The following is a 23,628-nucleotide window of genomic DNA, read 5'->3' as shown; positions in this document are numbered from 1 at the left end:
AGCATGTTTTTTTGATATTCCTAAGGAGTGGAGGGTTTGGCTTTTGTTTGTTAGTTTGTTTTGGAGGGGAAAGGATAGTTGGTTGGATGACTGTTGGGTGGTTTGTTTGAAGATGCAGATTCAGGGTGCACACCTGATGTCCCTAGTTGAGGACAACATTAATTGTCCTAGTGACAAAGTAAGGATGTTAGTGTACAGCCTGGCATCCCAGTCTCCTAGCGATTTCTGCTTTGGTATCTGGGTATGTGGGCTATGCTGCCAGAGTGTGCTGTGAAACGGGTGGCTGATTGTCTGCTGTCATAGTGACTTTTGCAGCTAATCAGGAGTTTTTCAGTATTTCAGGAGTTTGTGTGTGTAAAAAAACAAACAAAAAAAAAACAAGGAAATCCATACTCATGCTACAGATGATAAATCACTATTATAGCTCTGCATGTGTTTTGTTTGCTTTAACAAGAGCAGATTACATCTATCCCAGCCTCTTGACCGCTGTCTGAGCACTGTGAGCCTTGGCATGAGCTGGGTGCTGGTTCCAGGCTGTTCTGTCTGTAGGAAGTGATCCATCCATGGCTGCAGTGTCCTGCTTGTTTCTTCCTGCTGTGCTCCTTACAGCAGCTAAGGTCAGAAAGGAGCCACCCACCAGCCACTCCACTGTGCACGTCACCCATTCCCTACAGCCAGCCTGGGAAACCATGTCAGCATTTGACTACCCTTAACAGTTTAGGAAAGATATTAGTAAGAAGCTCTTTACTGTGATGGAGGTGAGCAGGTTGCCCCATGAAGTTGTGAATGCCCGCTCCCTGGAAGCACTCAAGGCCAGGCTGGATGGGGCTGTGGGCAGCCTGGTGTAGAGGGAGGTGTCCCTGCCTTTAGCAGGGAGTTTGGAACTAGATGATCTTAAAGATTTCTTCCAACCCAAATCATCCTATGATTCTGTGACCTAATGAAAAACAGTTTGTTCTGCATGACCTCCACTTCTTAAGAACTCTGTGTGCTTTTCTTATGAAGGTACATCCATGTTTATGTGTTGTATGAATATAGACTTCGTTTCACTGCACTAGAGTGGGTTGAGATTCTCCTGGAGCTTAAATTCATGCTGGCTCTTGTTACTTCTAGATTTACTATTCAGTTTGAAACAGAGTATGCATATTTGTCTGATAAGCAGGACATACCTTGAAGAAGTAGAGGCTGCTATCTGAGTTAAACTGAATGTTTTATAGAACAAATAGCTGAAAGTAGTACTTTGGTTAAGGTTTTATTATTACTTTTGGAAAAATAATATAAAATTGTGTTGCAGTATGCTTAAATTGTGAATGTGCCATTCTGGGGAAATAATTTCTGAGGATAAAATTCTTCTCATTAGTATTTAAAATCCCTTGCCAATTTTCATTCCATCTGCCAGTGTGTCACACTTATTGCTAGTAACATACTTCCTGCCGTAGGCAGGGAGGTTTTTCTTGGAGTTTTACATTGTATAAATGGAGGTGGATTCTGCTTCGTGACTATTGAATTGGTAGAAAAATTCCTTCTCCATTTTTTCCCCATTTATTAATTCAAATTTTTACTGCTCTGTAATGAAAGCCATCTTGGTAACTGTCCATTTTTAGAGTGGCAGTGAGTAAGGCTGACAGGAAAACTTTCCCATTATGTGTGACTTCAGTTGGAAATACTTAATAATCTAGAAAATAATACACAAAGGTGAACAAGGCACCTGTCTTAACAATCTGTAGGGACCCAAAGTGGTTTGTCATAAATGAGAATAACAAAGAATTTTCTCTGCATCTTAAATCTAGGATGTTTATCCAAAGCTTTTCTGTAGTTGTCTCTAGTTCTTCAGCTCTGTGTGAGATCACACTTAATGTTCAGTAAGGCATGTGTGGCTGTCGCCCAGGAAGTTAGCAGTTGGTTGGACATTTTCTGCAGGATTCTACAGAGCTGTTGTGGTGGAAATCCTTGAGCACTTCTCAGCAATTCTGTAGTTGGAAGAGAACATTGGGGGGGGGGCGTTATTTTTTGGTTTGTTTTTCTTGTTTTTTCTGTACATTACTGTTTTCTGTTGTGTTCTCCTGTACTTTCTTGCACAGGCAGTGAAAGTACTAGTCTACTCGCAGACCCTACAGGAAACTCATCAAGTTGCTTGCAAAGGTGATGCACAGATTCATGTTCAGCATGTGAAAAACAGCTTACTTGTGTTGTTGGTCCTTCACTTCCAGTTTTCCCCAGAAGCATACTTCAGCAGGTGTGAGACCAATCAACAGCTTTGTGGGTGCACAAACAGAGGTGTTTGTCTAGTGTTATAACTGTGGCATCAAAAGAAAATAACATGTTCCTCTAACAGGAGCTGTATGGATATGGCTTTCTCACAAAAACCGAGCTGTTGAGGAATGGTTTGGTGGTGTGTGTATGAAGTAACCCATTTGTAATTTTCTTCTTTTGCAGAGCCAAACTGAAGAACCATGAGTATGAAACATTAGATCAGTTGGAGGCTGACCTCAACTTAATGTTTGAAAATGCCAAGCGTTACAACGTCCCCAATTCTGCCATCTATAAAAGAGTACTGAAAATGCAGCAGGTTATGCAGGTATCTGCAGTAGAACAATCACAAGGATGCAACTTCTCATGTGAATTTATTTCCCTAAGTAATATTTTTCCAATCCAATTGTTAAAACAAGACTCATGTTTGCAGAAGCATATTTATTGGCTGTGACTGGCTTGTTGATCATGTGCTCTGTAGTATCATATAGTGTCGAAATAGTAGCCTGAAAATTGCTTCCAAAAGTAGTCGATAGCATATGCTTAGGAGGTGATGGGTGGGAATGAAGTGATTCCTTCAGTACAAGCATTACCTTGGTCTCTTGGTTACTCTTATTCCTTATCACAATTTCTAACCTGATTAAGTTGTGAGAAAATTGAAACAAAAAAAAAAGCTTATTCTCCCTCTCTTTTATTTTATTTTACTTTTTTGTGTTTACAGTTAAATACAGAGAGCTGGAGGTTGCTGTAGATTTTGTTACATGTTCCAACTATGTGCTGTAGTCTGAAATAGCTTTGATTTCAAATTCTTTCCTTAAGAATTTTAATGACCATTCTGAAGGATTACACTACTATTTTGTGTCTGCAAACTTGCATTCAGTAGTTAACTGGAAATATTTTGATAGTACATCTGTGCATGCCTTTAAATGTAGAAAATTCATAGCTACATTTTATTTTATGTATCTGATCTTTTCTGGTGTTTAATATTGTTCTGAAAGTGTCTAGCAGTGACTTCAGGGATTTGTCCTTTCTTCAGGCAAAGAAGAAAGAGCTTGCTAGGAGGGATGACATTGAGGATGGAGACAGTATGATTTCTTCTGCTACATCTGATACTGGAAGCTCCAAAAGAAAGAGGTGTGTGCTTCTGTAGTTCTCTGTACATTGCTACTTGGTTTTATTTATTATTTGTTTCGTGTATTCTTAGAGAATAGTAGGCCGTTTTCTAGCGTTTGTGTAGTGATTGAATAGCTCTGAAACTTAATCTCATTAATTATTCTAGTTAGTTAAAAACTGCTTGCTGACATTAGTTTCCTTTTGGTCTAGTAGTTTGTAGTTGTGAACAGAATTTTAATAAGTAGGCACTAGATCCACTGATGTCTCTTTGCATACATTTTTCTTCTTCCTTTCTCTAACTGCTTGAGAAATTCTTGTCAGAAATATTTAGACGCTTCTCTGCCTCTCCTTATCTTTTTAAGCAAGTTCTGACTTCTCATAACATGATTGCAAGTGTAACAACTATCAGTGTAAGACTGTTATTCAACACCACTCAGGTGTTCAGCCTCCCCTATTTTTAGTTCTTCATTATGTCAAAATGACAGCAGTTACGGGGGGAGGAAGGGAATGAAATAGAGCAAAGAACTACTTAAGAGCAATCAAGTACATCACTTACACTTAGAAAAAAATTTGCATGGAAGAAAGCATTAGCACAGATTTAGGAGGTGGTACAATCTAGAGATGTAATAAAAAAATAAAAAGCAGAGAGGTAAAAAAAAAAAAACAGTATCAAATGAAGATCAAGAAGGAAAACATTGCAAAAAAAAGAAAAAAGTGCCACTGTTGAGATCTTCAGAAACTAATGAAGCAAGCCAAATTGTCATAAAAATTCTTTAAACCCAGTGGTATGATCCCATGCAAGAGAATACTGAAATGCTTAAGAGAAAATATGTCAGACCCTATCATCTAAGAGCAGTAAAAGAAGGAAAAAGTCTTCAAAGGTAAGGGAAGTAATTGTGTGTATTTTATATCTTATGTGAACCTAAAGCACTTTTGATGCTGTCAGTTCAGCATTTGCTATCACTTTGATTTTCTGAGTGGCAGCAGGTAAAAGATGACTGCAAAGCTGATGATTGCAGAGGTGAAGCACTGGAAGGAATTGCAAGATGTTGTTGAAAGAAAATGCTAGTGCACCGCGCAAAGTGCATCCTATTGGGAAAGTAATAGTGTTTTCTACTGACAGCATTGTTGTTGGCATTTCCTCTTCTATATCAGTTGCAAGACCTGTCTAAGCAACTACTACTTTTCTACTTTTGTAGGCTAAATGTTAAATCTTGGAAACATTTTAAAACGTGGAATTTAAGAACCATGTAACTGTTCTGTCTGCTCAGTTGCTATTGTGAACCATTCATAGGTTCATAGGTACATTAGGTTGGAAAGGACCTACAAGATCATCTAGTCCAACTGTCCTCCAATTATTAACATCCTCGATTAATTAACAGTATCCAACAGTGAAGATAGTAAGGGAGAAGGGAATTCTTAGCTATAGCCAATCCATTTTGATTTTTCTGACGTGTTGGAACATTGATTTTCATTACTTATTTGTAAGAGTTATCAGAAGCACAAGGCTGCATGTGATTAGGTGTATTTCAAATGAATATCTTCATAAGAAAGAGCCAGGTGATAGAAAAACTATGTTGCTGTTTGACTTGTTTTACAGTGATGTTTTATAAATTTGAAAGATGGTTCAGAAGTACCTTGTGGAAAATGCACTTCTAAATGTGTTGTGGTATCTTAATTTAATAGTAATGCAAGCTTTTCTCTCCCATTGGATTTGTTATAGATCCTGTAGTGTACAGGGAGGCATGCAAAACTTAATTATTTATTTTTCCTTCTGACAAGCTTTGTCCTGGTTATGCTGTCAGATATCTTGATCTGGTCTTTACAGCTGTGCATGGGATGGCTGTTAGGTTTGTGGTGATAACATGGAGGTGACTACTTTTCAATGTGGGTTTTGCGCTGTTGTTAAGTTTTACTGACTTGTGACTCGGAGTGTGGTTGACAGATGCTTAAGCAATTCAGACCATCTTGCTACTACATTCTTGATATCCTTGCTATCTATTACTACAAAAGATGCTGAAATACTCAGAGATAAATGCCTCAAATCTTTGATGTTCTGTGATGAGCAGAAGTGGTCAGGAAGGCAGCGATTGAGGATTTTTCTGTTTGCCATACGTCTTGAGTTCTCGGATTCAGATGCTAACTCCTGAGTGATTTGTTCTCCCTGCAGCTGGAAAGTACTTAGAGCTCCATCTGATCTTCTGTTGGTTTTTTCTGTTTTGTTTTGTTTTTTCTTTTTGAAAAGCAAGGTGAATGAGGGGAAAATAATCTTATTAAGTTGATTTTCTGTTTATTTAGCAGAGTACTGATAGTGATGCTGTCATTATTTACCAATCTGTTCGGAAAGCCAGCATGGACTTGAATTTCTACTATGCTGTCTTAAAATTGTGCTTGTTTTCTTATTTTAGAGAATAATGCCATTTTGATATTTATGCTGGAACCAGGCAGAAGAGCCCCTGACATTTATTATTTTCCTTTTTATTCTTCTCCATAACCTAACAGTAAAAAGAACATGCGAAAGCAACGAATGAAGATCTTGTACAATGCTGTTCTGGAAGCTCGAGAATCGGGCACAGGCAGACGGCTCTGCGACCTGTTTATGGTTAAGCCATCCAAAAAGGACTATCCAGATTACTATAAAATTATCTTAGAGCCAATGGACTTGAAAATGATAGAACACAACATCCGTAATGATAAGTATGTAGGGGAAGAAGCCATGATTGACGATATGAAGCTCATGTTCCGAAATGCAAGGCATTATAATGAGGAAGGCTCCCAGGTACTGTTTTGATTCTGATATGTATTTTGATATGTATTTGGATTTTTTAGCTTGACTGATACTTCCAGAATTTATAGTATTTATTTACTGAGATAAAATAGAGCCGTGGCTTTCTTTTTCCTTTAGCTTTGCTATGTTATTGTATAAACCTGAAAAGAAGCATGCTCTCTTAATTATTTAACTATGAAGATTACACTTACTTTCTGTTAGCTTGGCTTGTTCCTTCACTACAAAGAACTGTCAAGAGTAAATATCTCCTGGTATGTTAAAAATATAACAATAAGGTTGTTATTGAATTTTTATTATTTATCACATGAAGGTATTTGCAGTGTGAATGGTTACCAGCACTTGGTCAGGAGCTCAGAACCATTGAGAAGGGATCTCTTAGTTAAAAGAAAAACAAATTCATTATCATGGAAGTAGAGAATGTGGAAGACCAGACTGGAAGAATGGACTTGTTAGTGTACCACAAGTAATCTGAATTAATATACTTTTCCACTTATGAATATATGTCTTATATTGTGAAGTACAGTAAAAAGATTGCATGGACAGGAAGGGGTGTAGATGGTCATGAGAATGCTGTGGAGCTAAAATTGTGTTTTGAAGCAAGTGAGTTTGCTGTTGCAGACCAGAATGACAGTAAGAAATCTCTGATGACTGCTAATGGGAAATCAGCTGACATACAGAAATGATTGCTCACACTGGACTTGGATTTGAAGACCCAGGAGGGCCGTTCTAGACATTTCATCCTTAATGGACCTGCATTAGTTGGATAGATCATCGTTGAACAGAATGATTTGATGGGAAAGTTGATAAGTCAACCTTCTTGTTTTCTAGTCTGAAATAGAAAAGCAGTTTAATTGGCTGATTTATCAAACTTTTATATCTCACTGATTTATTTTATCAATTCTGCTTACCTTTATAAGTATGCTGAATCTGTGTATTTGAGAAATAATACCTTCTATTTTAACCAAATAGTTGATTTTGCCTTCAACTTTTTCAAAATAACATCTAAATGTTTTGAGAAGGGCTAGTACTAAACTCATCAGTAAGGTCTGTATTTGACCAAACATCAGCACCCTGAGACAATAGGAATTATTGCCATAGAGTTGATTACCTTGTAATAGAGCACATCAGGAGAAGTTCTTTGTACTGTGTGAGGCAAACACAGTAAACCTGCATTTGTGTTTGTTTGTTTTATTTTTGATTACATATGAATAGGTATACAACGATGCCCATATGCTGGAAAAGATCCTTAAAGAAAAAAGGAAAGAACTGGGACCACTACCTGAAGATGATGATGTTGGGTCCCCTAAACTAAAGCTAAGTAAGGCAGCATTATAAATTGCCCTGCTTCGATTGCTTCCCCAGTCCAGCAGTACAGGCTGGCAGACTCATCTTTTCAAAGAGGAAGACATCTGCATTTTTACAGTGTCAGACGAAGTGTAGTTTTATTTTCAAAATTATGTTGACAGAAGAGGTTTTTCTGTGTTTATATTAGAAACTGAGCTATTGCATATAGCAATTTCTAAGAAAAGAAACGGAATGAAGAAGAAAATAAGAACTGTTGGAATGGCTTGGTATTTAGGCATGAGTTATTATCCAAATGTTTCTGAGTACACAGTATAGCATCCAACACTTCTGTAATGTGTGCTTACAAGTAAGATGCTTCTCAGACTGAGTCAGCCTTAGTTACCCTGGTCAGATATCTGGGATTTCTACAGAATGATGAAGGAAATGATGTTTAATTGGGGAATATTGAAAATTATGGAAAGCTCAAAAGCAAAGTTGCGACAGTGTGCATTTGTAGAGCTCTTGCCCTTAAAAACTAATTTGCTCATACTCAGATCTTCTACCTGCTCAGTCTTTTAGCTGAGAAGATTGAAATCATACAAAGAGATATAAGAGAGTAATTTTGCACAGTGCTTCTGAGGCATTGTTGTAAATAGAAATGTGCAGCTCTTTGGTATAGTACAGTTAGTAGAGAATTCATAGGCAGATACTGTGCAGTACAGTAATGGAAACTTTGGATAAATCAAAGCTCCTGTGACTGATAACCCAAAGAGAGGCATTATATTACCCTTAGTTATTCAAATTTCATAAACCCATGATAAAGGGATTTGATAATGTTTCTTATTTATAATGCTTAATTTTGGCACTAGTGAAAATCCAGATTTGTAATGGATATGGAGGAAAAATACTCAAAGAGCTAATAAGACCAAATTGAATCTAAAACAACTTAATAAGAATGTTAGGTGAGAAAAAATTGTTTTCTGCTGAAGTCTGAAGAGACCTTTGTTTGCTGGGCCTTAAAGGAATGCATGATTCAGTGTTTACTAAAAGTAGCATTAAAAAAATGCCGTGTAATTGTGTGAAATAAGAAAAGAAGCTGCAGCTTGGAGTAGGCTCTGTGATTTATTTGCTTGTACCATGAAGTACTTTTGCACTGGGCAATTCTCTTAAAAGAAAGGGATGGACAAAGAAGTGCTCAATCTCTTTTTTATGATTATTTTTTTCTTTTGTCTGCATAGGTAGAAAAAGTGGCATTTCTCCTAAAAAATCGAAATATATGACCCCAATGCAGCAGAAGTTGAACGAAGTGTATGAAGCAGTTAAAAATTACACGGACAAACGAGGCAGGCGGCTGAGCGCCATCTTCTTGCGGCTGCCATCTAGGTCTGAGCTCCCGGACTATTACATAACTATTAAGAAACCAGTTGACATGGAGAAGATCAGAAGTCATATGATGGCCAATAAATACCAAGATATCGATTCCATGGTAGAGGACTTTGTGATGATGTTCAACAATGCTTGCACCTACAATGAGCCAGAATCTTTGATTTATAAAGATGCCCTGGTTTTGCATAAAGTTTTGCTTGAAACTCGGAGAGAGATAGAAGGAGATGAAGATTCTCATGTGCCCAATGTCACTTTGTTAATTCAGGAACTTATCCATAACCTTTTTGTATCGGTTATGAGCCACCAGGATGATGAGGGCAGATGCTACAGTGATTCCCTAGCTGAGATTCCTGCTGTTGATCCCAGCTTCCCAAATAAACCTCCTCTGACTTTTGATATTATCCGGAAAAATGTGGAAAACAATCGCTATAGACGATTGGACTTGTTCCAGGAGAACATGTTTGAGGTACTGGAGAGAGCAAGGAGAATGAACAGGTAGGCAAAGCCATATTTTGAAGATATGTGTTGTCTTACTGCACGTTTTCCCTGTTAGAGACTGAAGGGTATTTTTATGTCTTCAAAGGAATGTAAGTTTTTCTTTATAAACAAGGAAAATTTAGGGTTCTATTATAATTTTGATGTTAATCTTCTAAAGGCACACCTTATGTAAGCTATGTTTGTTCTGAAGCTATGAGCGCTTTAAAACTTCTTGCAGTGCTTATCTTGAATTTGGAAATACATCTTTGTTAGTAATACTGTTATGCTTTAAGTTCTCAGAAGTAATCCTTGAAAATGAGCAGACTGAGGGCCAGGGGCAAGTCATTTTAGTCTCAAGTATTTGGCTTTTATTTTTCTGTTATTTTAGAACTTCTGTATGTATATATAACAGTACTGCTTTTAGATGAACATTGCACTGGTAGATGGAGCATGACTTGCCAGTTTTCTGTGGTGCCACTTGTTAAGAGTAAGTACAGAAATAAAGTGAAGCTTTAGCGTGCATCACCCATCCCATTGGTACTAGGCAGTTTGCCTAATATAATTTTGATTAAAAATTGTCATGATTTTCTTGGAAATAATCTTTTTTGTTTTGTTCTTTTGCTTTACTTGCTTATTTGGGTGTTATTTTTTGTTTTGTTTTTATTGTCTCAATCTGATGTTGAGTAACCTTGTGTTCTTTTTTCTTTTACATTCTTTTTTTTAAGAAGACATCTGTACTTTACATTGCAGATTGTCTCTGAGTTTGTCAGTGTTCCACCTAGAGGTGGATCACAAGATACTTCCCTAAATTGGTAGGTCTATCTGTGTAGTCATCAAGCAAGCTGGTAGTAGTGATTGCTCTAATTCTGCCTTTTTCTTCACCTTCACAGAGGTTTTTTAAGTTTTGTTACTGGAAAGCCTACAGTAAGTTTCAAAAAAAGGCAAAGGTCACATTTAGCTAATACCTCTGCAGAGTAAAAACAACTCATAATTACTCAGTTGCATTTGATTGGAAGCTGTTTGCTTAGGTCACAGAGTATCAATCTCAGTTTCATTGTTCTGGAGGGATAAATATACTGCTTCATAACCTTCTGCATTCTAAAAATACTTCTCCTTTCTGTATGATGAACTTTGTAGCTCAGATACAATTTAATCGGCTATTCACATTTGAAAAGTAGCACTAGTTAAGCTTAATTTGCTAATCTTTCATTTTGCAAACACTTCCAAGTAAAGGATAGGTGATAAGGAAGGCTTAGCCTCCAGGATTTACACTTTCAGTTAAAAGCTTGCAGCCAAATTAGATGCTGAAATAATCTGTGGTAAGGGTAATTTTACAAAAAATCTACAGAAGTGTATATATGTAATATAAAAGATCATTACTTGTTTAAAGAGGAGTTTTATCACAAAGTATGGTGGTCCATGGGAGTGTGTGTGTGTGTGTTTAGGATCCTGTTTGCTCAAAATATGTTTCTGCCATGTTGTATTGTACCTGTTTTTGTACAGGACGGATTCAGAGATTTATGAGGATGCAGTTGAACTTCAGCAGTTCTTCATTAAAATCCGAGATGAACTTTGTAAAAATGGAGAGATTCTTCTGTCACCTGCTCTCAGTTATACCACCAAGCACCTTCACAATGATGTAGAAAAAGAGAAGAAGGAAAAGCTGCCCAAAGAAATAGAGGAGGACAAACTCAAAAGAGAGGAGGAGAAAAGAGGTAGCTATTTTCTTTTCATAGGTATATTTCTCAACACATTTAATGGTAATGTGTGTCATGTATGCTCTGCTGTTGCTACACCTTCACCTGAAGGTTATATTTTAAGGTGATGAGAGATTTGTTTTATTTTGATCCTTATCAGCTGGGCCAAGTGGCTTTGAAACAGATATATAGGTAGATACTAAACCTGTGTAAACCCTTCAATAGAACGTACTGAGGTAACAATAATATTATTTCAGGGATATTACAAGAGAAAACAATAGGGTAGGTTTTATTGTAACTGATAATAAACTTAGCAGTGTCTCTTCCAGTGGACCTCTGAGTCATTTACTTTTTGGCAAATGCCATTTCTCTTGATATACTGAAGGTGTTATCTCTGATCATACTTGTAACATTATTAACAAGGTGACATCAAAGTAAGCCTCTTGCATTTCTTATTTGGCTGCTATGAGTGCGAAGAGGAAAAAAGGTTTTCAGCTTTTGTAGGGTAAAGATATCTACTGTGAAGGTCTTCTGTGTTTCACATTTCCTGCATGTATAATTCTTGGTAGAGCATGTCACGATGGGAGGCAGCACAGCTCTTTAACTGTTCAGTTCCACAGATTTGAACAGGACTGCTAGTTCCTTGTCCTGCAGTTGTCTTTCTGACACAGTTTGTCTTCCTGTGTGGCACTACAGTCAACAGCAGTAAAGCTGATTGCTCCAACTAGATCAGTACTGTAAGGGGACAGCAGCTGTTTTACCCTTTTTCTGTCTTCCACTGAGAGCTTAAAAAACCTGAAGAAACCTCTTTTCTCATCTGAAAGGCTCAAATAAAACTCAGGGGGTTCAGCTTAGCCATTTTTCTTTGAATATCCAAAGTTGAAAGGATCATCACGTGCAGCTCCTGGCTGCATGGGACCACCAAAATCCAAATCCTCTTGTCTGGAAGCAGTGTTCAGTGCTTCCTGAGCTCTGGCAGCTTGGGGCCATGACCACAACCCTGGGGAGTCCAGCACCCCCTGTCTCTGAGCCTTATCCTAACCCTCACCTGACCCTTCCCTGACGCAGCAGCTCTGTGCTGTTCCCTCAGGCACTCTCCTTGTCACCAGAGAGCAAAGCTCAGTGCCTGCTCAACCACTACACGAGTAGCAAATGAGCGTTACCAGTCTGTGGTCATTCACTTGCTTGCAGCCATCTCCTTTTCTTCACATTTATCTGCTCTCGCATACGTGTTATGCTCAATAATGCTAACAAAAATACTGTTCATAAGTAATTATTGTCATTACAGTTTTATAGTAATTCACTGAACAAAACTTCTTTGACTCAATCTAGAAGACATAATTCCTGCTGATTAAGAAGTTGATAGTTGGATTTTAGAGTCCCTCTCTTGTTCTGTAAGAGACTCTTTTATTTCACAGAAGAACGAGTTATTCAGCACTAAGCAAAGAGTGAGTGTTCACATCAGAAATCATGTCTAACACGTAAATGTAGAATTAGTAATGTTTATTTTCCACCTGTTCGTGAAAACAGAAGCTGAAAAGAGTGAAGACTCTTCTGGTTCAGCTGGGCTGTCAAGCTTGCATCGGACCTACAGTCAGGATTGCAGCTTCAAGAATAGCATGTACCATGTAGGAGACTATGTCTATGTGGAGCCTGCTGAAGCCAACTTGCAACCTCACATAGTCTGTATTGAGAGGCTGTGGGAAGATTCTGCTGGTAAGCATGCTTTTCATACAGAAAGACAATACATTGAAGCTTACTACTATTTACATATTCAAATTTGAGCCTTTTCTATGTTAACTATTGGATTTCCAGAAATGTGTGGACTGGTGAGTATTTTTTCTTGTTTCTGAGTTGCTCTGTCCTGAAATAATTATGAATAGAAAGTTCTTGAATCAACACGTGCTTTTTTTGATATTCTTCCCTACTTATCCCCAAATTGTATGCATCTCAGAAAATAGGCATTTTGAAGTGGAATGAGCTTCTTCTGATTTAGGTGCAGAAGGATACTGATAGAAATTTCTGAACCAAAGTTGGATATGTGTAACTTCAAATGTTGGAAGCCATTTGAAGGCTTAGAAGTAAAGAGATCTGTAAATAAAGTTGCAGACTGTGTTTCCTATAAATGTTCGGTTCTGTAGGACTCATTAAAATAAAGATTGAATTAATTTTATTGGGGAAAAAAAAACATGCAGGATTTCTAAGAAACCTAATTTTCCATACTTGAAGCAATTGAAGGAATCTTCCCGTTTTAAATTGGTTACGTTTGCTTAACTGATTATTATGTGGTATCTGATAAATAAAACCATTTGTAGTTTGTTTTGCTTCTTCATGCACTAGAGAATGCACCTTTTTAGATCCTTTCCTTTCTTCCTCTTTTTTTGTTTCTTTTCTTTTTTTAAGGAGAGAAATGGCTATATGGCTGTTGGTTTTATCGACCAAATGAAACGTTTCATCTTGCAACAAGAAAGTTCTTGGAGAAGGAGGTTTTTAAAAGTGACTATTACAATAAAGTTCCAGTTAGCAAAATTTTGGGTAAATGTGTGGTCATGTTTGTTAAGGTGAGAAACTTTGGACTGATTTGTTTATCAACTTAATAGCGCTTGTGCTATTTTCTTAAAGGGGTGTAGGTATTCTGATCTGCAGGCATTTTACTAATAGTTAGATAAAATTTTTAAAAGGATTTGCTCCCATGTACTGTTCCTATTTTAAAAATTAGCTTTGTAAGCTTTGTAGTTCATTGAAGTTACTGATTTCCAATGATGCTTGCTTTGTAGAATCAGTTATTGATTAGATAACTAACTAATGAATTTCTCAGAGCATGTAGTAGAGAAATTGCAGGTAATATCTTAAAGGATGTAGGTCTGGGTCTGAAGGATACTTGAGACTCACCTTGAGTGCAGTCTTGGTAAGAAGACGTCTCTCCTCTCTGTCCCGTGTTTGATATCCTATTGTTCTTGTCAAACTGTAAGAGAACTCAGCAGACAGACTGTATCAGTCTAAAAAGGTTTCTGATAAATGCATAGAAAAAGTTGAGGGGCTCAAAAGGGAGTTCACTGTATCTCTGGTGGATGTTGGAGTGTGGATATGTTGCTGAAATATTTCACCTAAAAAAGTAATTCTCTTCATTCTGCAGGAATATTTTAAATTGTGTCCTGAAAACTTCAGAGATGAGGACGTGTATGTCTGTGAGTCACGTTATTCTGCAAAGACGAAATCTTTTAAAAAGATTAAACTATGGACTATGCCTGTAAGCTCTGTAAGATTTGTCCCACGAGATGTGCCACTGCCTGTGGTCCGTGTTGCTTCTGTATTTGCTAATACAGACAAAGCAGAGGAAGAGAAACACTCTGAAACGTTAGATGACAGTAAGATGGGAGAAAGTATCCTTCATCTTGAGAAGGTATGCAAGTCGAAAAGATTAATGTTTGGTATGTTTGACAAATAAAGAATGATGAAATTTAAGCCTTCACAACTTAGGTTTCACAGCACTCAGCTATGGGAAAATATAAATGTAATATTCATGTTTAAAATCATACATAAATTACGTAGATAAAAACAAAACATAAACAGAGTAAGCAGAAAACGGGTTGTGTACCTAGGTTTTACAAATGCTTTCTTGTAACCATGTTAAGGATTGTTTTTTTTCTTCAGAAGCAAAAAACATTTCTACTAGAAATGTTGTTGCAATCCTTGGAGAATCAGTGATCTAAATAATTTCAACTGACAGTGATGCTAACCTGATTATTTTTTTAAGTCGCATTTCAGTAAAATTGACAGTAGCTGGGCAGCAGTAAGAAGTACATAATACAACATTGTGACTTGTTTGTGGTTAATAACTGAGTAGTTTATTTTCCAGCTGCTTTTTTCTGCCCAACGTACTAGGTAAAAGGTTTATTTTATTGTATTTAAAGTTATAAGATAAAGAAATATATTTTCTTAAATCTAGTGCAATTTATTACAATTAATTGTTTATAAAAAATGAATTTGGAGTCATGAAATTAGTCTATTTTATATTCTGAGTATTCTAACAGAACCTCAAAATGGAATGACCAGCGTGCTCATTGTCACTTAGTAAATGCTTTGTATGTACTACTGCATTTATTCACTTCATGACAAAAGAAATTCTTTCTACTTATAAAGTCTTTTCCTGACATGCACTGGGGGGATATCCTGTGTTTTTGTTGGCTTTCTGAAATAACAGACTGAAAAGTCAACTGAGGCAGCAAGTTTGACTAAAAAGAAAGAAATTGAGTGCAAACTGTATGACTCTGTTCTTAATAAAAGCAGGGAGAAGTTGTCTAACTGTGAGAGGTGATAGTTAAACTTTTATTTCTTAATTTCACCAAATACTGAATTCTTGCCTAAAAGCTTTAGTGTACTTTAAAACAAACCATTAAAGTAGATAAGTCTTAAAAGTTTATAACACACAAAAACGGATCTGTGAATTACTAGCAAAATTACAGCTTTGATTATGAAACAGGAAAGCTTTCAACATACAAGGAGGGTAGGTATGGCTTGGATATATCATTTTTTAAATTCCTACTCCCCTCATTTTTGCTTTTACTTGTGTGGTTGGTGTTTGCCTGTTATTGTTGACATGAAGATGCAGCAGATACAATGATGCCAGGTCCAAGTAAATCTGTATTTGTTTGTTTTTCCTTTGTCTCACAAGTTTCTAAATGCATATTCTTCTGCAGGACAAAGAAGATGTTCCAGTAGAAATGTCTAATGGGGAACCTGGTTGCCATTACTTTGAGCAGCTTTGTTACAATGATATGTGGCTTAAAGTTGGGGACTGCGTCTTCATAAAATCACATGGATTAGTGCGACCTCGGGTAGGAAGGTAGGTTTCACTTCTTTATTGCAATTTGTGTCTATAAAAATACCATGGACAAGATACTGGATTGCTGCAAAAAAGTATAGAGGAGGATGGGGAAAATCTATGGAATGAAACTATGTGTTAGAAATTCTTAATAGGCTGAGGTGGAATTGTAAAAAAGGGTGACAGCTGTACAGGCAGAACAGGCTGTACTTCTGTCTCTTAGTGCCCACAGTCTTCCTTAACAGCCTGGTGTATCTGGCTTACTCTTTCAGTAAGGATGGCTTTGTGTTGATGTCAGTGATCTGTATTTTTTTTCCAGAATTGAAAAGATGTGGGTGCGAGATGGAGCTGCATATTTCTTTGGTCCAATCTTTATCCATCCTGAAGAAACTGAACATGAACCAACTAAAATGTTCTACAAGAAGGAGGTGTTTCTGAGTAACTTGGAGGAGACCTGTCCTATGTCTTGCATTTTGGGTAATTACTAGCAATTTTAGATCCACTGGGCACTCTGTACATTTAAAAAAACAAAAACAAAAAAAACCAAACACAAAAATCAAAAGTCAAAGAGCAGAAAACTCCCATTTTTCTGGCTTATTGATGTAGTTACTCCAGTATATGTACCTGGAAAGTCAGCCCAGAAGGAGCTTGATACTTGGTTTGTTGAATAAGACAACTGTTATGTACTTCATCCTGTAATTTAGATGCTGTGCTAAATACTGTTAACAGACTACTGATGGCTTTTTTTTTTTGTTAATCTTTTAACAAATCTTTTAAAAATAAATAAATAAAATTCCAGTTGCTGCATTCAGTTGGTGTAGGTTTCTCATGAGTGACATTATTCAACAGAGATGTCAACTGATGTATTTTCATATCATAGTTGGGTCAAATACTGGGCTGATACTTAACGTGACTAGCAAAAATTTGTTTGTACACTTTTTTGTAGAGGAGATGCCTTCTTACCCAGCTCTTTTCATTTCTGCAGGCAAGTGTGCTGTTCTGTCATTCAAGGACTTCCTCTGCTGCAGACCAACTGAAATTTCAGAAAACGATGTTTTTCTTTGTGAGAGCCGCTACAATGAAAGTGACAAACAGATGAAGAAATTTAAGGGGCTCAAGAGATTTTCACTCTCTGCAAAAGTTGTCGATGATGAAATATACTATTTTAGGTAAAATGTTATGGGAATGAGGAGATCTCCTGAACGCTCTGTATTGTGGTTGGTTGATCCATCCAGCAGCTAAGCCATTATCCAGCCACTTGCACGCTCCCCTTAGTGTGGGGAGAAGATGAAAAAGGCAAAAGCAAAAAAAGCTCTTGGTAATATGATGACAGTACTACTGATGCAAACCCATGCACGCAAGGAAAGCAAATTAGGAATTCTCTACTTCCCATCAGCTGGCAGATGTTCATCTACTTGCTGGAAAGCAGCAGGGCCTCAGCACAGGCTGTGGTTTCTTGGAAAGACAAATGTCATAACCCCAAATCCTTCTTCCTTTCGTTCAGCTAAGTATGGAGATGTTTAAGGCCAAATTGGGATGGCCCTAGGCAGCCCAGTCTCTAGAGGGTAGCAACCAGCCCCTGGCAGAGCTTGGAACTGAATGGGCTTTATGGTCCCTTCCAACTTGAACCATTCCATGGTTCTGTATCCTTCTAGTCAGTTGGGGTCAGCTATTCTGCCTGCCCCCCACACAGGTTTTGTTTGTTTGTTTGTTTTGGTTTGGTTTTTTTTGTTTTGTTTTGTTTTGTTTTGTTTCCAGCCTGCTCGCTCTGAAAGTGTGGAGTAGAGGGGGGAAAAAAAAAGCCAAAAAAACAGATCTTTGAGAATTCAACGATACTGTTCAGCATGAACTGAAACATCAGTTTGTTATCAGCACTGTTTTGATTGCAGATCCAGAAGGCAGCACTGTGCAAGGTGCCATAATATAAACTGACTCCATTACAGGCAGATCTAGCACATATATAAAAAACATTTGTAGGAGAGGGTGGAATTTGTCTGGTTGCATGTCTTTTAAAGGATGTTTTGGGAAGAAGTCCAAATAATGTGAGCTTTTTGTGGTCTGAATGCTAGGAGATAATTACATTTTCTTCTCCTGAATTTAGTAAAGTTGTTATCAGATGAGTAAATTATCTGCGATATTGTTAAAATGGTTCAGTCTTGAGCATGGGTAATGACTACCATTCAAGAGGGTAAACACTGATATATTAATTTACAATTAAAGCAAAATGAAGGAGGTTGCGGTGTTAACTATATTTTGTGGCAGAGATGTACTATTTGCAGCATTGAAATCCCCTTCTAACTCATAAATTGAGAAGAAAAAAAAAATATTTCAAATAAGTGGTTCAAATGAAACATGGGCCATGGACAAAAATGATTTCTGCTCAATGCTGTGAAAGCAGGCACTGGCATATCCTAAGTCACCATTGTTTCCACATTCACTCATATAGGAAGAAAAGTTGGTTTTCTCTTCAAAATATTTGCTGTGCCTTATCGAGTATGAATATATTCTCATCTGCCTTTTGTCTTCTTCGTGTGCCATTCAGAAAACCCATAGTTCCTCAGAAGGAACCATCTCCACTTCTGGAGAAGAAAATCCAGCAGTTAGAAGCAAAATTTGCTGAGTTGGAAGGAGGCGATGAGGACATGGAAGAGATGGGAGAAGAGGAAGGTGATATCAGTGAAACACCTTCTATGCCTCAGCTTCAGACACCATTATCTAATGAATTGGATATCATGCCTTATACTCCACCTCAGGTAAACGTGTTCCTTGAGAAACCTTTGAATGTTAGTATTCCTCATTCCTCATCAACCCAAATAAAGAAAAACCAATGGTGTTTTATCACATACACAGAATGGATTTATATTTTGATTTACTAGTCTGTGGAATGATTACACAGAGCTGTTTTAGCATATCCAGGATGGTAGCCATATTCTAATAATTAAGTCAGTTAAAATATTTGTGAAGGAAAGCTGAGGAAAATCTTGCACGGTATGTTTCGTGTATGTCAGTGTTGTTTTTCATTAGTAGGTTTTATGTGACTCTTCTTATGAAATAATAGGTCCTTATATCAAATATGAAGTTAGGATGTGAGAGTTTAATTGTAGTACTTGAGTAACCTTGTGTCTGTTTTTAAGCTTTTCCTTACGTTTTGTAAAAAGCTAGATTTGAGTGTTCTGGCGCATTTGATTTTTTAGAAAATGCTACAATTCTTGAAGGAAAAAAGATCATTCCTTTAAGTCACCATTCATACTTGGAAATCAAAACTTGAGAGGGGGAAAAAAAAAGTGATGAGAAATTTTGATATATCCTGCTGTACATCGCAGAAACTTTGATGTGCTGATAAATGGACAGGAGACAAATGGAAAGTCTTGTTGGTTATATGGCATTTGAATATACCATGAGTCATTGCTACTGCATAAAAAGGGCATTTTCAGTCCCCCCCTCTTACTACTCCTCTCACACAAGCCCTGGCACTTATGTAACTGTGTATCAAAGTAGGGTGGGAACTTTATCTGCATGTTAACCTAACAAAAAATCTTCGTTTGCAACTGGATTAAATTTTATCTGTTTTGTCACATTCTCACATATCTCTTGGCCACTGCTGGCTCATGTTGAGTAGTACTCACCAGTACCCCCAGATCCATTTCCTCCATACAGTCCTCCAGCCACTCTGCCCCAAGACTGTGGCGCTGCCTGGGGTTGTTGTGGCCAAAGTGCAGGATCCAGCATTTGATCTTACTGGACTTCATCCCATTGGCCTCACCCCATCGCTCCAGCCTGTCCAGGTCCCTTCCTACCCTCAAACAGATCAACATTTCTTCCTCACTTGGTGTCACAAACTTGCTGAGGATGCACTCAGTCCTCTCATCAGTAAAGATGTTAAACAAGATGAGCTGAAATACTGACTCCCCAGGGAGCATCATTCATGACTCGTTGCCAGCTGGATTTAACTCCATTCACTACCACTGTCTGGGCCTGGCCCTCCAACCTGTTCTTTACCCAGCAGAGAGTGTACATGTCCAAGCCACAGGCTGCCAGCTTCTCCAGGAGAATGGTGGGAGAGACAGAGCCAAAGGCTTGGCTGAAGTCTAAGTAGACTATGTCAACAGCCTTTCCCTATCCACCAGGTGGATCACCTGGACATATTCCTAATGTGTAACTGGGTTTTCATTTTCCTGTTTCTGAATTAAGAACTCCTGAGAAGTTAGAGTATGTTCTGCATGCAGTCTTCGGGTTGTTTGGTTGTGGGTTTTTTTTCATTTCTCCATTATAAAGACATAAAGAATTCCTCCCCAAAAGCTAAGTGTTATCCTTAGGTTCATAGTGAAAACACTGAGAGTAGATTGCCATTGGAAAATGAATGCAGTGATGTTTGCAGTAAGACACTGATATGCCTCAGTTCATCCACTGTTTGGCTTAACTTATTGAGGAAGACTTTCAGTCTTGGTGTGTAGCTTTGTATTTCTCTAAGAGATAGGTATTAGATGTTTTTCCCCTTCAGATATTTGGAAACAGTCGTACTCTTCTCAATGTGAGAAATTTGTAATGTGCAAGACAGGGGGACAACCTTTTGAAGGTTTTGGTGTGATGAGGCATTTGTGGACCTTCCTGGTCAGAGAATGGGTGGGTTTTGGTCTCTCACGTCTAATGACAAGTGGTATCTCTGGTTGTCAGAGCAGGTTTAATTTATTGATAGCTGGAGATGTCAAAGAGCTCTTGGCAGGAGCAGTCTGGGTGGGAAGAGCAAAGGAGACAAATCTTCAATAGAACAGAGGATTAGTTGCCCATCAACAGATAGGGACGTGAACCTGTTGTGCGGGTGACAGTGATCAGTGAAACTGGGCTCTGTTTTTCATTTCCAGGGAGAAATGGGTATTTAGGAAATGCGAGAGGAGGAGAAAGGAAAGTTTGGCAGGCAAAATAAAGAGCACTCAGAAATAGGAAATTAGGGGATGGCACCAAGGAGGTGGGAATTGCAAAGGCCCTGGATTAAATGTGAAAGCAATTCCATAAAATGTTGGTGGCAAATAAAGTGTTTTATTTGACTTGTGTTGTCAGTATTTAACAACAAAATAAGTGACGTGAAATTAGTACAATTGTATTCTCTTTTTGCATTCTAAATAGTTGCTTGCTTGCTACTCAGTACTTATGAGTCCTCTTGGGTTAGTTTGGAATGATGTCAGATAACAGCAATTGTTCTGTGCTGTGTTGCTGAACACTCTTGGAAGCCTCAGTTATAACATTTGCCTTATGTCTAAGGGTTAAAAAGCATCAAGTTTTCTGTTTTTGTTGTGATTATGGATTTTTTTTCCCCACTAATGTGTTTTTTGTATTTTCTGTAAATGCCTGTTCTCTTGTCACTCAGTGGAAAGTGTAGTCTCTCTTGAGAGGCTGTAAGGCTGGCTGTCCTTGTACAGATATTGGGGGGGAAAATCGGGAAGTTTTTTACATACTATTTCCCATGGCTTTGATTTTGTTTTTTTTTAATGTTGAGAAACTTCTCTGTTTTATACTTGTGGTTGTAACTGCTTTTTTTCACAGTCCACTCCCAAGTCTGTTAAGGGCAGCACCAAGAAGGAGGGATCAAAAAGGAAGATCAACATGAGTGGTTACATCTTATTTAGCAGCGAGATGAGAGCTGTGATTAAAGCTCAGCACCCAGACTACTCCTTTGGAGAGCTCAGCAGGCTTGTAGGAACTGAATGGAGAAACCTGGAAGCAACAAAGAAAGCAGAATATGAAGGTAAATAGAATCTGAAATGTTAAACTTTTTGTTTCTACTTTTTCTCTCTGAACATGTTCATTACTGTTAGTCAGATGACCGGTATTATAAAAAAAGATTCTATTATCATAGAATCACAGAACGTCATAGAATTGTAGAAACCATAATTATCATTGAGTGGCTTGTGTTGGAAGAGACTTTAATAATTGTCTAGTTCCAACCCCCCTGCTGTGGGCTGGCTACCCCCCACCTGTTCAGGCTGTCCAGGGCCCCATCCAAACAGGCCTTGAGCACCTCCAGGGATGGGGGTACCCACAGCTTCTTTGGGCAGCAGTGCCAGGGTCTCACTGCCCTCTGAGTGTAGTTATGTTTGTGTTCTGGATGTACTTTAAAGAAAATTTATATTGAGAGATGTCTGAAGAGGAGCAAAGAGCAGGCTAAAGTTGTGTAGTGCACAACTAATAATTTAGATGCCTTAGCCACAAATAATGAAATGAAGAAAGACAAAAGAAATGTGGAAAATTAGAAGCAAAAGAGCTGAAAAAACAGCTTGTAAAAATTTCCATATGGGAGGACTGTGGAGGGGGCAGCAAGAAGAGGATCTTCGGACAAGATGCTCTTTGGAGCTGTAGTGCAAGGTAAGAAAGCTTAGAGTGGACTGGGAAAAAGTTATTCAGTTAGCTGTAGTGAGAGTCTGAAAGAGCTCTGGTTAAAAACAGAACAAAACAAAAAACAACCCCAAGGGTACAGATTCTATTACAGTACTGTAAATAATGACCTGTTATTCAATCTCAGTATTAATCAACTGTTTTAACTGGTTTTGCTGAGAGATTTTGAATCCTTAAGCCAATAAATACTTCATAGGCATGAGATTTACTTTAGAAAGGCCGTCCTCTCCTTTGTCCTGTCCTTCGTCCTGTCCTTCGTCCTCTCCTTCCTCACTGATATTGCTTACTGTATTTCAACTTCAAAATCAAAATATAGTTGATCCTTAACAGTAGGCCCTAATCAAGTTTAATTCAGTGGCTTGACATCCAGTTATTATTCCAGTTAATTATGTCTCAGCATTTCTAGTATGAAGCCCTATTTTTAAGCAACTGTTGCAATTTTATGGGGAGAAGATATTACTTTGGATAGGGAAGTTTCAACATGCTAGGAATATATTGCTCAATTAATTTATTATATTTTAAAATTGAGATTTGATTAGTTTTTGGGTTGAGTTTTTTTTTTTGTTGTTGGTTGTTTTTTTTTTTTACATACTTACAGTTTAGAGTACACTTAGATCCTCAGACTGGAAGTTTTTATGCTGTCACTTCACACCCTCAGCCTCTACAGTCCTTTCTGAAGTGCTAGAGGGTAATACAGTAGGATTACATGAGAGTTTCCTTTGCAAATGTTGTCAAGGGAAGTGGTAATGCTCTGTGTGAAAGTACTGTGGCCTTACTTTTTTCCTGTTCTAGTTTCTGATTTCACCAGTCTAGGTTTGTCTGATGTATTTTATTGCCAGGGCCTTCCCTGCCACCTCGCCCAAGCAGTAGGATGGCTGGCACGTCCTCACTTCTAGCTTAGAGCAACTTGGTGCTTGTGCTTCCACTGCAATGTGACAGCACTAACAGCATTTGTCCTTTGTGTAAGCCCAAGTGCTTCCATTTCAGCCTTCCTCCTTACTTAAATTTTTCTGAAGCTTTTGAGTTTTGGACTGCAGTTTCTCCAACTTGTTGTCTGCCCAGGAACAGTATGGAGTTGCAAAGAGTCCAGACTGTTTGCTTACTGCTGTTCATGAAAGGAGAGAAACTGCTCCTTTCACTGTGACAAGGCAAAATTCATGCACTCCAGGGTGGGAAGGGAGTAGGGAGCACATAATGATTTGTCACTTCAATAGAAAAGTACCTTTCCATGCTCTACTGGGAAAGCAGTTTGCATTTTTGAACCATTTTGGTGTACTGAAAATTTAATTTGGTATATGCACAGAGTGGTAGCTGTTTTTTATCAGTAGTCAAATGAAGAACAGGCTGCACTGGAAGTGCTTGCATGGCTAACTTCACTATGAGAACTGCTTAAAGTAAAAGAATATGTGGGGCTTGAG

The 23,628-nt window shown here is 37.9% G+C and overlaps 1 protein-coding gene across 13 annotated transcripts in view; it reads left to right on the top strand.

Moving 5' to 3' along the window:
* Positions 1 to 23,628, top strand: part of PBRM1 (polybromo 1) — a 57,401-nt gene that overhangs the window by 20,371 nt on the left and 13,402 nt on the right. For all 13 annotated transcript variants that reach the window (XR_010622988.1, XM_065749404.1, XM_065749399.1 and 10 more), the window contains 14 exons: positions 2,437 to 2,578; positions 3,287 to 3,384; positions 5,866 to 6,142; positions 7,364 to 7,469; positions 8,674 to 9,316; positions 10,802 to 11,013; positions 12,526 to 12,711; positions 13,399 to 13,556; positions 14,132 to 14,398; positions 15,696 to 15,841; positions 16,140 to 16,297; positions 16,806 to 16,989; positions 18,363 to 18,573; positions 21,362 to 21,563. Coding sequence is in view for 12 of the 13 variants with exons in the window: in XM_065749404.1 (XP_065605476.1) it covers positions 2,437 to 2,578; positions 3,287 to 3,384; positions 5,866 to 6,142; positions 7,364 to 7,469; positions 8,674 to 9,316; positions 10,802 to 11,013; positions 12,526 to 12,711; positions 13,399 to 13,556; positions 14,132 to 14,398; positions 15,696 to 15,841; positions 16,140 to 16,297; positions 16,806 to 16,989; positions 18,363 to 18,573; positions 21,362 to 21,563 (2,990 nt within the window). In the remaining variant the exon portion in view is untranslated. The remainder of the gene's footprint in view (positions 1 to 2,436; positions 2,579 to 3,286; positions 3,385 to 5,865; positions 6,143 to 7,363; positions 7,470 to 8,673; positions 9,317 to 10,801; positions 11,014 to 12,525; positions 12,712 to 13,398; positions 13,557 to 14,131; positions 14,399 to 15,695; positions 15,842 to 16,139; positions 16,298 to 16,805; positions 16,990 to 18,362; positions 18,574 to 21,361; positions 21,564 to 23,628) is intronic.

This window comes from Cyrtonyx montezumae, unplaced genomic scaffold, assembly GCF_038088225.1.
Source record: "Cyrtonyx montezumae isolate F1298 unplaced genomic scaffold, pur_monq_1.0 scaffold_6, whole genome shotgun sequence".
In the NCBI taxonomy this organism is placed as follows: Eukaryota; Metazoa; Chordata; class Aves; order Galliformes; family Odontophoridae; genus Cyrtonyx; species Cyrtonyx montezumae.
Note: the sequence above shows the minus strand (reverse complement) of the source record. Positions and strands in the feature narration are given on the sequence as shown.